At 37.5% G+C, this 16,047-nt stretch overlaps 1 protein-coding gene across 1 annotated transcript in view; it reads right to left on the bottom strand.

The window, feature by feature from the left end:
- The window catches only part of SLC24A3 (solute carrier family 24 member 3), a 762,616-nt gene that overhangs the window by 67,524 nt on the left and 679,045 nt on the right, over positions 1 to 16,047 (bottom strand). Inside the window, exon 9 of the mRNA XM_044660739.1 lies at positions 3,797 to 3,850. Within this exon, the coding sequence (XP_044516674.1) occupies positions 3,797 to 3,850 (54 nt within the window). The remainder of the gene's footprint in view (positions 1 to 3,796; positions 3,851 to 16,047) is intronic.

The following is a 16,047-nucleotide window of genomic DNA, read 5'->3' as shown; positions in this document are numbered from 1 at the left end:
TAGTATTCGCTTTATAGTAGTACTACGGGAAACTGGGTTTATGCATTATTCTGTCCTATAATTCTTAGGTTTGATATAACATTCATTTGCCAGGGGAAAGGTTAGACAGTAGTATTCATTATGGTATCTAAAAAAGGGCTAAACCTGGTACATTATAGGAGGGGCAAGGCAGGTACCTCTCTGTTAATATACTCAAGGAAGACTTGGGTTGGGAAGAAGCTTAGTCCAGGGACATTAGCCACAGATAAGGGCTTTGGGCAGTCTCTTAAAGTGTTAAGAACATGAACTCTGTAACCAGATACTCGAGATTTAAATCTTGGCTTTGCTACTATTACTTGTATGACTTTGGGTAAGTCCCTTAACCTTTGGACTTAAGTCCCTTTCTTTATAAAATGAAGGATTTGGATTATGTTGAGGTTGATCTCTTGTATCTCTTTGATTCTATGGTCTTCCCTTATGATTCAAAGGCCTCTAATAAATACAACAGGCTTGAAAAATCCAGCATCTACCAGAGCATTTGACTGAATTTCTGGGGTACATCAGGTCTTTACTATTTTCCCCATCCCCTTTTCTCTTACTGTTCTGAAAGTGAAAAAATTCATATTAATTAAGAAACCTCCAACAAGTGCCCTCCACCTTACCCCTTGTCCTCTGGCATACTTCCTTTAATGGGCACGAAGCTTTTGCTGTAAAATCCTCTACCTGTGTGGTCCAGCTGAGCTTGTTTTCTGACCTTCAGACAACATTAAGACTCATTCTTAAGTTGGTCTTCCCAGGAGAACACGGATGTGTCAATATGTGCTATTTTTAACTGCTGCATTTCTATTTTGTGTTTTTAATTGAGTGTTTTAAATTTTGTATGTGCATCCAAAGCCGTTTAACTGTGAAAGATGCAATTTTATAAATTGTGGGAAAAAGCATACACAACACAGTCCTAATGATTAAAGCCTTCAACTGCAGAGATGAAACTAAAACAGCAGAGTTAGCCCAATTTAGAACTTCAGAGTAGAATTTATGAGAAAATGAAAAAGGGGTGTGTGTGTGTGTGTGTGTGTGAGAGAGAGAGAGAGAGAGAGAGAGAGAGAGAGAGAGAGAGAGAGAGAGAGAGAGAGAGAGAGAAAGAGAGAGAAAGGGAGGAAGAGGGAGAATAAGAGGGAGAGGGAGAGGGATTATAAAAGAAAGAGGGAAAGGCAGAGAGAGAAGGAGGGAGGAACAAATACAGATTTTAGCTTTGATCTCAATTTTATTTGAATCTTGCTAGTTAGAACAGCGGGAACAGAAATAACATTGGAGAAGTCAGCATAGACACACCAGTGGTTTTCATATTGCATGTTTAGCAATGGAGATTAGTTGCTTACAATATTATATTCATTTGCATATGTTCCTTCTAGTCACTGATCATGGGGAATCATGATGGTCAGAACAGGGATGAGATGGTTAGTACAGAAATTTCCCAAACTCCCATCTCCTTTAGACTCTAACATGCTAACCCTGATGAATGCAATAAAGCTCATGCTAAGTAGGATCCACTGTTTCAGTAGGATAAAGGTATTTTTTTGTCCTATATTTCCTTGATGGCATCTTTTGCTTCTATTTTTCAAAGTTCTTATGGTAGGATTCCTATCATAGGAAGAGAAATATAAGTTGATCATGTGATGAGAATAAGCGATGACAGGTGGAGAGCCTCATTGCACCACTGGGAAGAAGAAAGTGAGGGAGGACACATATCAAGTGGACCCCTTGGGGTGAACTTAGGGGAAGACATGGACAAAGGTCATAAGGATACACTGGAATGGATAATTTATGATTTACATTGTTTGGTGGGAACTTTCAATATAACAGATTGATTTGTATATTTGGTAGTACTAAGCCAAGACATCACCAATACTTTGAATAATAATAATAACAATAAGGATATTCATGGATAGGTAGCTAGATGGCATAATAAATAGTGTTAGACTTGGAGTCAGGTAGCCTTGAGTTCAATCCTTTCTTGGACACTAGCCTTGTGACTATGGACAAGTTAACCTCTCTTAGACTCAGTTGTCTCATCTGTAAACTGTGGATAATAATAACATCTTACTAAAATAAGTGTATAATTGTTTTATAAGTGAAATGAGAATAGGATTGTTGTGAGAATAAAATGAGATAATGTATTAAAGAACTTTGAAAACCTTAAATGAAGGTTGTTATTAAGACATTTTACATATCTATAAGGCATTATAATCCCATGAGGATAGTAGTGCAAGTGCTAATATTCCCATTTTATAGATGAGGGAAGGAAATAGGCTCTGAGACACCGAGAGAGTTGCTCTAGGTCACAACACCAGCAATCATTTCAGGCAAAACCCCCAAGGCCTTTGGGCTCCGCGGCTTCTAACATACCATCCTAACTCTCTCATGGTGCCTAGCTATGGCTTGCATAGTACTGTGGCAGTATTTAGTGCACAGCCATCACCCAGTAATTACTTGCTTAGGAATTCAACTTGTTCTGAAGGGAAGACTTTCTAGAGAGCCAAACCAAAGCTTCTGTCAACTAGAGATGGCACAAGCAATTTTTTTTTTTACTTGGTACCAGCATCGCAAAGACTGCCTAGGGCAAGTAGCAAGGACTTCATCCTCAAGTCAACATATCAAGACAAATTTATCTGTGGAAAATGGAGACTCTGGGATACTGCAGAGTTAATGCTGGGGAGCTGAGTGGGGCCAAGTCAAGGAAGGGCTCACATGGGGTACAGCCACCCAAGGGAGGAATTATGCCATCTATTGACTTCTCATTTCATTTACAAAAATTGTATTGATTTATTTTAGTTTATACTTATTTTTTCCAACATTTTCTTTCTTTTTCCTTCTCCCAGAGAACCATCCCTTAGCACAAAGAATAAAATAAAAATGTTTGGCGAAACGAATCAGAACATGGAAGAAGTATGACATTATTTAGCCTTCCATATCCATTGTCTTCTACCTCAGCAAAGAAGATGAGAAAAGGGCCTTTTCATATTTTTCTTTTGGGTCAAGTTAGGCCATTATAATTTCATAGCATTCTGTTTTTTTTTAATTTAAAACTTTTACCTTATATTTTAGAATCTCAATTGTGTATTGATTCCAAGGCAGAAGAGCAGTAAGGGCTAGGCAATGGGAGTAAAGGGACTTGCCCAGGGTCACACAGGAAGTGTCTGAGGCCAGATTTGAAACTAGTATCTCCGATTTCCAAGCCTGGTTCTCTATCCAATTAGCTTCCTAGCTGTGCCCAGCAGTATTATGTTTTGATTAAAACAACAACAACAGCAACTGAAGTCTTGCTAACTATAGCTATTAAGCTCAGCTCAGCTGTTTCTACACTGATGAAGTAATATAAAGGCTGTCAGTACTCTCTAAATGTCAATGATCTGGAACAAAACTCCAGCTATCTTGTCAATCTCGTCTGCCAAAAACAAAATCAAACATTTCATGCCTTCAAACAAATTTGTAAAGACTGAAACTAACACTGCCCCACTGCCCTCAAAATGCATGACAATAATTATCCTTTTAGAAGGGAGATGTAATTTTTTTTGTAGAGAAAAGGAATAGAAATAGGGCTATCATGATCAAGAAGATGCTCCCTTCTTTTGATGGGAAAAGTAGGAGTTAGAAGGCACTTTGTTATTGTTATTGCTATGGAGAAGTCTTATTCACATCTGCAGTGAAACACTGCTCTGTGCCCCCATCCCCATGTAATTTCCCCAGAGTGCCACATGGCATTAAATCTAGAAAGAGCTTTGAGAAAGGAACTAGGGGAAAAGTATATATTACTTACTTCATAATAATGATGTAGATAATGTACATTAGCACTAGCACTAAGGACTCCCACCTGTAAAAATAGTAAAAGCAAGTCACAATATGTAAAAAATTGAAACATAAATGCTTCTGCTATAAAAAACAAATCTAACATTCAGTTAGCTCCAAGCATTATTAGCATTGACAAGGTAATATTACACAGGCATAAAAATGTTTCAAAGAATCTCAAAGCTGGAAGGGACTCCAGCTATCATCTAATCTGACCTCCCCCGAATGAGAATCCCTACTGCAACATCTGTATCATATATATAGCATCAGTCATACTGTGGCTGATCTCGAGTAAGGGAGAGCCTCTGAGGGCAGCCCCCCCCCCCATTTTTGAAGTGTTCTTATGATGAAAAAAATTTTACCTTGAACCAAGTCTATATTTTCCCTTCAAAGACATCCACTCATTATTCCTAGTTATGTGGGAGTCAAACATTTATTAAGGACTTACCAGTGTAAGGTTCTAAGGGATAAAAAAGTGAAAATGGAACAGTTCCTGCTCACAAGGAATAGGAACTTACATTTTCTTTAGGGAGATGAGGTATGTATGTATGCACATACACACACATATACACAGACATGTATAAACAGAACTAGTCTAAACCCTTTTTAAGGTGACAGTCCTTCAAATAACCACTTGAAGGCACTGGCTATATTCTAATCTTCCTCCCAAGACTCCTTTTTACAGGGATGCTAAACTTCTCCAGATCCTTTAAGTGATCCCTTATATGACAGAAACTCAAGGTTTTTCACTCTTCCTAATTACGTCCTTCATCCCCAGGTAGACTTGGCTTTCTCTGAATAAGTCCTCTGGTATTATATATATATGAAGGGAGATATGACTCCTGATTAGTTGAGATATTTCTGAGAGATGGGGAAAGGAGAGAAAAGGCATGGACTCTGAATGGCAAAAAAGAAGGTCCTCAGAGCAATAGTCATATGGGAAGGAATCATCGTCTTAAAATGTCTCTTGAGTCCTAAACCCCTTCCAAGAGTGTATTTCTCAGGTGAAATCATTCTTTTTTCAATTGAGCTAATTTTTCATTTTATTTCTGCATTGCAGAGTTCCCTTTACTCTTCCTTGCATATTCTGTAGCCTAAACTATTCTGTATTGCTGGCCTGATTGTGATATATTTATTTGCTGATTGTTTTCTGTTTAATGAACATTTTATGAGAGAGGAGTTGAACTGTTCATGATTAAGCTAACTTCACTCCTAAATACTACTTTTATATTTCAGTTCCTACAATCTGCACTCTCTCTCCATGTGTGTCTCTCTCTGTCTCTGTCTCTCTCTGTCTCTGTCTCTGTCTGTCTCTCTGTCTGTCTGTCTGTCTGTCTCTCTTCCTGCCACCCCCCAACCCCCCAAACACTCTCACACACACTAACTAAAAGTCTACAGGAATAATTTCCTTTAGTACCTTAGAAACAGTTGTCTCTCTTGGTCCAAATTAAGTCAGGATAATTCTTCATGATTTCATATCTTCTCTCTGTTAGTATCCTTGTGTCACCCCCTCTGGTGTAGCTCAAGATGTATTAGTTTTCTTGGTTGCCCATTACATTCTTAACATTTATTGAACTTACAGTCTATTGGAACCCTCAGATCTTTTTCAGAGACATCATTGTCTAGGTATACCTCCTACATCTTGTATTTGTGAGGGTGATGCTCATAAGGTTTTCAATGGCTTTGACCTCAATTATAAATGCCTCCCCTACCTACTGCTATGGTTTAGTGAAATGATTTATTATGTGCTAGGAGTTTTGTTGTGTCGTTCTTTCCTGATTCCTTCTACCTCAAAGCCCCACAGCTGGAATGAATAGGAAAAGCAAAATACTGACTAGAGGGTGGTTAACTCTTTCAAGCTCCTCTATTGTCAAGGTCAAGGGTTCCTAAACTTTGTGTTTTGGATCCCTTTGTTAGTTTGGTGAAGTCTATGGACCACTTTTCAGAGTAATACTTTTTAAATGCATAAAAGTGAATACATAGGATTAAAATACAAACCAATTATATTGAAATAGAAATGTATTTTTTTCTTCCAAGGAGTGCTTTGACTATTTTTAAAAAAAATATGGCCAATTGATTTTTTAAAAAACCCTTACCTTCTGTCTTAGAATTGGTACTAGGTATCTGTTCCAAGGCAGAAGAGTGGTAAAAGAGCTAGGCAATTGGGGTTAAGTGACTTGCTCTGGGTCATACAGCTAGGAGATGTCTGAGACCATATTTGAACCCAGAACCTCCCATATTGAGGCCTGGTTCTCCATCCACTAAGCCACCTAGCTGTCCCTCCAATTGATTTTTTAAATTCAATTTTATTTTATTTTCAGTTCCAAATTCTTTCACTTCCTTCCCCTTCCATTGAGAAGATAAGAAATACAGAATCCATCACAAATATGAAATCATGCAAGACAAATTTCTGCATTAGCCATGTGACCCCCAAAACCCACAAAAACAAAAACGTGAATGAAAGAAAATATGCTTCAATTTGGACTCTGAGTTTAGCAATTCTCTATTTGGAGATAGCATTTTTCATAATGAGCCCTTTGCAATTGTGGTGGGTTATAATACTAATCAATTACCATATTACATTTGATTATTTTTCACATATTTTAACTATAAAAATTGTTCTGATTCTACTCACTTTTCATCAATCCATGAAAGTCTTCCCAGGTTTTTCTGAAACCATTTTCTTTATTATTTCTTATAGCACATTAGTTTTCCATCATATTCTTATGCCATAGCTTGTTTATCTATCCCCCAACTGATGAGAATCCTTTCAGTTTTCCATTCTTTGCCACCATCAAGAGAACCACTATAAACATTTTTGTACATTTGAATCCTTTCCCCTTTCTTTGTTCTTTTTGGTGGTTAGTTCTACTAGTGGTATTGCTGGGTTAAAGGACAGACACAGTTTAATAGCTTTTTGGACATAATTTCAAATTGTTTTCCAGAATGTTTGGATTTGTCCACCAACAGTACATTAGTGTGCCCATCTTCCTAAATCCTCTCCAGCATTTGTCATTTTATTTTTTTCTGGTAAAGATGTAATTTTTTCTCATCTAAGTGCATGATTCCCCTGAAATTTATCCAGGGACTCCAGGTTAAGAACCTTTTGGCTAGGTAGTATCTGAATAATCTTTCTCCCATACTGGCCATATGTCTCTCTAATCTACTTGTTCTCCAATCTGGGGCAATTAATTAACAAGCATATGAAAATCATAACAAGAAGAGATGTGATGTTCTTTACGTGGAATAGCACGTAGGCCAATTATCTAGAGACAGTTCAAGCTGCTTGTCTCTCCTGCCTTCCAAACTCCCAAATCTATTCATAGTAGCCCTCACCAGACTTCTTCCAAATCAGTTTGCCCCTCTCTTAACCCATTCAACTTTGGTCTTTGGAATCTTTGTAACAAATTCCCAAATATCCCTGAATTTTTCCTTCAGTGTTCTATCTGTCTTCTTGCCTTAATGAATTCTGGCTCTCCTCTAATGCTGCCATATTCCTTGAAATGCTTTACAACAAGGGCCAATCTTATTCCTCCCAACTTACAGAGCCTGGAGGAAGCACTGACTTAATTCTTGTTCCTCATTTGTGGTCCATTTTGCTATCTTAATCTCAATAACTTTCCCTTTCTGATTGCGGAACCACTACCAATAATGTTTGAAAGATCATAGAGAAAGAATGGGAGAGGTCCTAGTGAAAGAGAAGCACTGTGCTTTTCAATGAAAGGAAAAAGAATGGAATCTAAGAACTAGGCCATTGAGCTTTACTTTTATTCCTGGGGAAAACTTTTTAATATATCATGAAAGAGAAGGTGAGTATGTATCTTGGAAATAAAGAGGCAGTCATGAGACACACATCAAAGGAGGGCAAAGGAGGGGAAGAAACTCAAATTCATGATACAAAAGACCAAAGTGTTGGAGAGGCAGATTATTTCAAACTAAGAGCCATTTCAGTGACAGTCTTGGCTAGTATTCTTCATGATCTCCATCTATATTAACTTTCCTGGCTTGGAATATTTGTCATGGTCCCTGATTTTTCCTCTTATTTCTCAGCTGACAGAATCCTGACATAATGAGAAACCCTGACTCCTGACCTAGCATTGCCCATGGTCTACATGTCATGGGTCCTGTATTTTTTTTCTCAGGAAGAGATTCCCTTGAAGCCTGGTGACTGGCACAACAAAATATGACAAGGAAGGTAACTTGGATGATGTGTAGTGTGGAAACCCTGGTGCCAACAATTAGAGAAACTGCCACTAGAGAGGAAATGTTGAGGGACAAGCTAGATTCAAGTTAGGAAGATCAGCTATGGAGAATAAAAATCATGAAATCAGAAGTATTTTAAGAATGGGAAAAGGCCCCCCCCCAAACTTGCTTCTTTTATAATAAAAGTTAGAATTTAAATAGTACTTTGAGGTTCACAAAACACTTTACATGTGCTATCTCCTTTGATCCTCCCAACAACACTGAGAGGAAGGTGCTAATTATTATCCCAATTTTACTGAGAAAAAAGTGAGGCAGGAGAAAGTAACTTGCCTTGAACCATATAAATGACAGATGTCTGAAGTAGAAATCAAATTCAGCCCTTCATACTCCCAAGTCCAGCAAACTAAATACTATGCTGCCTTTCTGTCTTATATGGTAGTCAAAGGTCAAATCTCTGCCTCCTCCAGACAACATTGAACTTGTGGACTGAAATATAATCTATTTCCTTGCCTTCACTGCCAAACTCCTAGAAAAAGCTTCTATTGTTTTTGCTTCTTTTTATTATCTTGTCAATGCCTTTATATACTAGATTCGTTCCCCATTACTCTCTCAGTATTCACCAATGATTTCCCAATGATCATATCCAATGGCCTTCTATTGGTCTTTCTCTGTAAACTTTCTACAATATTCAGCATTTTTGCCTGTCTCATCCTACCCGAATACTGTTGCTCCCCTTGGACTTAGAGCTATTTTCTCCTTCTCTTGATATGTCTTTACTTCTTGCCTAACATTGCTGGCTCTCAATCCTCATGGTTGGGAGCACAGTATGTGGGTGTTTCCCAAGGTTCTTTCCTTGGCTCTCTTCTTTTATACTCTCCTTTCTTACCAAATTCATTCACTCTTATGACTTCAACTTTATAGATGACTCCTAAATGGGTGTCTATCCTTCTGAACTCTAGATGTATTTATTCAACTGCTTATAGGTCATCTTCAACTTTTTGCTACATCCATTATTACCTCAAATTCAACATGTTTAAAATTGGATGTTATTTTCTCTTGAATTCAATAGTCATGTATTGGATTTATTTAATAAGTATGAATTCAACTGAATTTTACTTAAGAAAAAACAATGTCTAGTTACTTAAGTCCTTCAATTCTGCTCTTCCTTTTGCTTTTATTATGTCTCTTAGTGGTACCACCATTCACCTGGCTACCCATGATTGAAACCTTCAATCTGCCTTGATATTAGCTTCATGACACTGGATGAGTCATTTAACATCTCTGGCCTCAGTTTTCTCATTTGTAAAATTATGACATAGTAGGATTTGATAAACTCTACAGTCTCTGATCTCTAAATTTATGGTTACAATCCAATATAGAAGATGAGACCTGCCCACAGATATAATACAAAATAAAATTTGAAAATGCTTAAGAGATGTACAAAATAATGAGTTTACTTCAACATGCTGCTGTTTTTCCTATCTTCTCCACTTTCATATTCCCTAAATTATACTTTTGCCAATATGAATTTGGTTCTTTCCATTTTCAGTGAGCTGAGATCCTGGCAACATAGTGGAGGAGAATTAATAATCCATTCTTCAATATCTCCTTATTGCCTCTAGGATATAAACCTAGCATTTAAAGCTCTCTACTGTCTATCTCTCATTTATATTTTCAGCATTATTTTATATCTTACCCCTGAGCTGTCAATTAAAACCTCTGTAATGACTAAGAAACTTTATTGGTGTAATTTAAAGATTGAGTATTTTTAGTTTTTCAAGATGAACCAACAGAAAATGAAATACAACCCTACGAGAGTATCAAATGAGAATTCAGCAGATCATAATTCAAGTTCACCCTTGCCATAGGGAAAGAAGGCTCACCAGAGATATCTTTACTCATGGTATTGGGAGTTTTGTGTCTATAGGCCTCATCTTTGCTAAAGAGGTACTTACTCTTTTGGGTTTCCCACCAAAGGAAAGAGACCTTTCTCTGCTATGGGTATGAATATTTATGTATATCATAAGGGAAAATGTATTTTCATAATTTTAGTTGAGCAGGGGTGTGAATTTAAATTAAGTTGTCAGTATTTATATTTCTACACAATAAATTATTGTTAATAGTGGCTCGATTTATAGAGTTTTAAGGTTACAAAATATTTTCCATGCAACAATCCTATGGAGTAGAAAGTATGAATATTTTGAGTGTTTTTTCAGGTGAGGTAATTAAACAATCATAAGATTAATGACTTGCCCTGGGTTCTACAACTAATTAGTGTCAGAGTTGGAATTCAAGAAGAATAATCATAGTAAGAATAGCTATCATTCATATGATATTTCTCAGTTGCTTTACACATGTTATTTTATCTTCACAACTATCCTGCGAGGTAGCTGCAATCATTGTCCTAATTTTCCAGATAGGAAAACTGAGGCAAAGAGAGGTTAAATAAATTGCCCATAGTCGCAGTGCTAGTAGATGTCTGGGGTAGGTTTTCTTGACTCTAAACCCCAACTTCTATCCACCCAGGTACTTCAAACCAAGGTTTTCTGATTCCAAAACCAATAATTACTCCTTTCACCCTAGTATGCTGCTTAGAAAGGAGAGTAGTAACAGGGTAACCAGTGACAGGCATGTCACTAGCTCAGCTCTTTCTACACATCTTTGAGGCACTCATTTATCCTCAGTGTGGGTGTGAATATTGTCTTTGAGAAAAGGTAATTTTACAGTCAGAAAATAAGCCTTTCTGGCTTTAAAATGATATTCTAATTAATGGGACAGTGGCATTTCCAAATCAGATTTCACATGCACGGCAGAAAAGGCTTTCCATTCCATTACAGTGACAGCTGATGACATTCCATTTATGAGCTTTCCCTCTGCTGTGCCAACCTTCTAGGAAAGCTGTGACAACAAGGAAGCCCTTCTGCTTTCACTCAGGTGGTGCTGACATTTTGTACAGCCCAAAAGGCGAGAAATTTCCTATGACAAATTAGAGGAATTACAGGAGTTCTTTGGATACCACAAATGTTATTGGCTTAGAATTGTTCTACAATGTAGAAGGTGCAACTGATCCTTCATATTTCCCTCCCTTTGATGTTGAGAACCACCTGGGCCAAAGGATTTAAGCCTGTCAGTGTGATGCTTGGGATGACATAGTATTTTTGCTCACCCTACTAAAATAGAATACACAACCATTTATTTAGCTTGGCTAGCCCAGTGCTCTAACAGTTGTCTGTCCAGGCTAGGGACTCCAAAGCTGTGCAGCTGTTGGGCCTCAATCATAGTGAAGGTAAAGGAGAAGGAAAGTGGTACATTTATTATCTGTTTCCTTTTACTCGACAGTTAAGTTGTGGTCATTCATAAAATTATATTATAACCCTCAATATATAGACTATATTTAATAAATATTTTTCAAAAGATTAAAATTTAATAAAATCTCCTTTAACCTAAAGATTATAAAAGCTAACCTTTGCCAATGACATCTGTTGGAGCTCTCTCTCTCTGCCAAAAGAATACTAATTAATAACTTCTTGACTTGTTTTTTTTTTGATAATTTCATCTTTCAAATGTGAAGAGAGCCATGAAGGGAAGTTCTAGTCTATATCTGATTATCATGGAGAGAGGGGGAAAGAAATAAGCATTTGTATAGTACCTACTATGTGCCACGTGCTGTCCTAAGTGCTTTATAAATATTATCTCAGATCACTAGAGTGGAAATGATGGGAACTTTTAAAGGGAAGTGGCCATACCATCCTAGAGTTTATGATGGATGAGAGGAAATATGTGTATGGTCTGACATGCATCTTAGATTCCAGGAAAGCAGATTTCAATGAGTTCAGAGAAAAAACAGATAGGACATCATAGAGTGAAATGCTTGAGGAGAAGTTAGTCCAGGAGGGATGGGAGATGTTCAAGAATAAAATTCTGAAGACACAATGAGAAACAATTCTACTGAGAAGGGAAAATATGAGATTTAAAAATTTGCCACTCAACTTAAATTTTGGAAAAGAAATGTAAAATTAGAAGCAAGGTCAATTAATAGAAGATGAATATGAGTGTGGCACAGTCTTATAAAATAGTTTCAGAAACATCCAATAATAATAATAATAAGCTAATGGAGGCAGCTAACTGGCTCTGTGGATTGTGAGCCAGGTCTGGGTTCAAATGTGGCCTCAGAACTCCCTGGGCAAATCACTTAACCAACATTGTCTAGCTCTTACTCCTCTTCTGCCTTGGAACCAATACACAGTATTGATTCCAAGACAGAAGGTAAAGTTTTAAAAAATAATGAGCTATATAAGAGAAGATATGGGCAACAAAAAGGGCTTTTATATGTAAAAAATCATTGTGGGGGGAAAAGGCAAATTATTTTGATTGAGGTGCATGGGAAGATGATAACTTACAATAGAGAAAAGGTAGAATTATTCAGTTCTTATATGTTTTTTTCCCCTTGATTTCTTTGTAAAGGAGAATGACCTTTGCTCTGGAAATGAAAGAACTAAAATTACTCTCAGGGAGTTGCTACCCAAGAGAATTTAAATGATCTAGAAGAATTATATCCTTGTGTCCTTAAAGAACTGGCAGATGTGATTACAGAGCTAGTGATATATGGAAAAGGGGAAAGGTACAAGCCAAGAGAAGGGCAAATGTCCCAGTTTTCAAAAAAGAGAAGAAAAAAATCTGCAGATTACAGTATAGGTGAATTTGACTTTAGTCCTTGGGAAAATTCTTGATAGGACTATTAAAATGATGGTTAGCAAATATCTAGAAAGGGAAGCATTGATTATAAAGAACCAACGTAGTTTCATCACATATATTGGATTAAAGTGAGGTAGAATTGTACAAAGTCATCATCCTCACTCTCACTTCTAGTCTTTGAAGTTGAGTAGCAAGAAAAAAACCCAAATGACTGTTGATGGCCTGGGATGAAGTAGATGACCATGGGTCTTTGATGTACTACCGAAGCTCTAAGTGTTCCATACTACTTGCTTCAGACATGTTTTCATCTGCCCATTCCACCCTGGAGGAAATCATTATGTGCTTGGGGTAGACATCCATATAACATACTGATATGTCAGCAGTGGGAGGAGTCAATCAAAAGAGCAAATGTAATCTTGGCCTCCCAGAAAAGTCAGTGATAAAGCTACTTACTATATTCTACCCATACTACAGCTAAGTATTGTATTCAGTTCAGTGTTCAAGGTTTAAGAAGCATATTTATGAGCTTCAGAGTATCTAGAGAAGAGCAACCATGATGGTGATGAGATGATGTCAAATGTCCCTCTATAGATGCTATGATCCTAGGTGTCCTCAAAACATGTATTCTAGGTGACAGCTAGGTGGCTCAATAGATTGAAAGCCAGGCCTAGAGATGGGACGTCCTAGGTTCAGATTTGGCCTCAGATGTTTCTTAGCTGTGTGACCCTGGGCAAGTCACTTAACCCTGATTTTCTAGCCTTTACCCTCTTCTGCCTTGGAACCAAGAGTATTTAATACAGAGTATTGAATCTAACATGAAAGGTATTGGTTTTTCAAAAAACGCCATGTACTCTGAAGGTAAATAACCTGTCCATGAACTTGATAGAGGAGCTGATACAAATTGATAAGCGCTGAAATAAAACCTTTTGTTGAGTTGTTTTCCAGTCATGTCTCATTCTTCATGCTTCTGTTTAGGATTTTCTTGGTAAAAAAAAAACTAGAGTGGTTTGCCATTCCTTTCTCCAGCTCATTTTCCAGATGAGGAAACTGAGGCAAACAGGGTCATATGAGTTGCCCAGGGCCAGCCAGCTAGTAAGTGTCTGAGGGAGGATTTTCTCGCTCTATCCACTGCACATCACAGTGTTGATCACAGTAACCCCCTTTAGTACAATCAATTACTGCATATTAAGAAACTGGTAAAGCATAACATTTAGGCATGAGTTCAAAGGCAATGCTTTAGGCTATCTATCACACAGGGAATTTGCACTGCATCACCAGATGGTGACAATGTACTTAAGAAGACCTACTTTGTTTTCCCGTGTTAAAAGATTAAGCTGAATTTCTGATACAAAAAAGCCCATGGCATTATATTGGGCTATTGCAAACTATTTCCTAATGAGTCTAGGAAAACCTGGAGCAATGCCTTGTTTTATGACATCTGGAAACAGCTTCCTTTGACTAAAACCTAGTATTGCTTCACATAAACTGAATATTGGTCAATAAATGTGTTTTTTTTAATCAGTTCTATGATTTCATCAGTTTAGGGAGCCCCTGATGAGGAACTTTTGCTCTCAATAAAGATTAGCACATGTTCTATAATTTATAGTCTTAGTGTTGCCTGGGGCACTGAGACATGAATTTGCCCAGGGTCATAAAAACCCTACGTGGAAGAGGTGGGACCCAAATCCTTTTGGGGTCCTTCGGATTAACTAAGACCAGCTCTTTATCCACTATATCATTTAATCTCTCATCTACCATCTAGAAATTGTTCATCTCTGTGATGAATTGCCCCCAATCCCTCATGCAGAAGCTGCCCCCTCTTCCCCATGTCTGACCTCCAGCCAGTTATGCTATCTCTATTCAAGCTATTGTAAGGGTGAGGCTTCCTTCTTCCACAGATTGTGACCCTGGGCCTTGCCTAGCTCCATATATCTCTACAATACCCTTCCTTCATGATGACTCCCCAAATTATAATGCCTGCAGAGTACAAAATGTATTTTCCTATGTATTGTGATAATTAGATTAAGTCGACACTGCCCATCTTTAGATTTAATCACTAAAGGTGAGAGCACCTCTAATTCTGGGTCTATGAGAAATGTCGATTGTGATTGGACATGCAAATTAGGAGGGAGGCACAGGAAGTAATGCATAAGTGACCCCCTTTAAAAGGAGAAGGTCCTCAGTCAGCTGAGAGCTTCAGGTGAAGAGGGTGGCTGATGAAGGAGCTCTTCTGGTCCATGAAGGAGTGTTGGGACCTTGGTGAGACTACTTTAAATATCTTCTTTTGAATTCCACGTGGTCAGTTTAAAGACTCAATGTTCCTGAAGTTCTCTTAAGAAACTTCTTTTAATAGACTCTGTGAATGAATTTTTGCTTCATTCACCTCTGGCCCTCTGGCCCTCTGAATCTGGCTGAGGGCTAATTAGATCTACCTGGATTAATTAGAGGATCATAGTAAATTACCTACTGGGTTAGATTCTTATTTTCTTATTTCCTCTCTCCTTAATTGTAAACAAACTTCCATAGAAGTCAATTTTGACTTGGGATTATTCTTAATTGAGGATTGATAATAGTTCAATCCTCTGGAGACCATCTTTTAATATATTGAACCCCCAAAAACCCTTTCCCCCACTACAGTATTATGATGAACATCAGGGAACAAACTGATTACATGCAGGTTAATGACTATACAATCATTTGGCATAATTAATTTGAGAGAGAATTCCATGTGCTACTTTCTGGGCTTCACCACTCTAGTTCTGTGTGGGCAATTACCCTTCATCCCAAACCTTGGAAGAAATCATAGTCCTTTTTGGCAAGGCTCTTCCAACTCTCCCTCCCCACTAGCAAATTTAAAAAGTATTTTCAGCAGCTACCATCTCATATTTCTTATTGTTCCTGAATTTAATGACCAGTATTTTCTGAATTTGTATTTTCCTCCAAATACAGAAATTAAGCTGGCTCCCATGAACTTCCATCTTTCCTTTCATCTCATGTTGTAAATTCTCCTTTTTTGCCTTTTTAGACTTTTATTAATTCCTTCATGATTTAAAAAGTTCTCTTAGGCAGCTTCAGGTTTCCTGATTTAAAGCCCTTTCTCTCTTTCACTCCCAATTACTGAGTTTTCTCTCTAATCAGGTAGGGTGATATTTCCCCTCACTCAGATCAATTAAAAAGTTATATTAAGATTGCTATTCTCCAAGTACAATAGGGGTGCACTCAAAATAAATATGCCAGGTCATAGCTTAAAATTCCACAAAGACTTGTATGACTGGAAAAGATAAAATTTCATCATCTACTTTGAGGAAAAATATTTATTCATAT

The sequence above is a fragment of the Gracilinanus agilis genome, chromosome 2, assembly GCF_016433145.1.
Source record: "Gracilinanus agilis isolate LMUSP501 chromosome 2, AgileGrace, whole genome shotgun sequence".
NCBI lineage: Eukaryota > Metazoa > Chordata > Mammalia > Didelphimorphia > Didelphidae > Gracilinanus > Gracilinanus agilis.
This window is presented reverse-complemented; position numbering and strand designations above follow the sequence as displayed.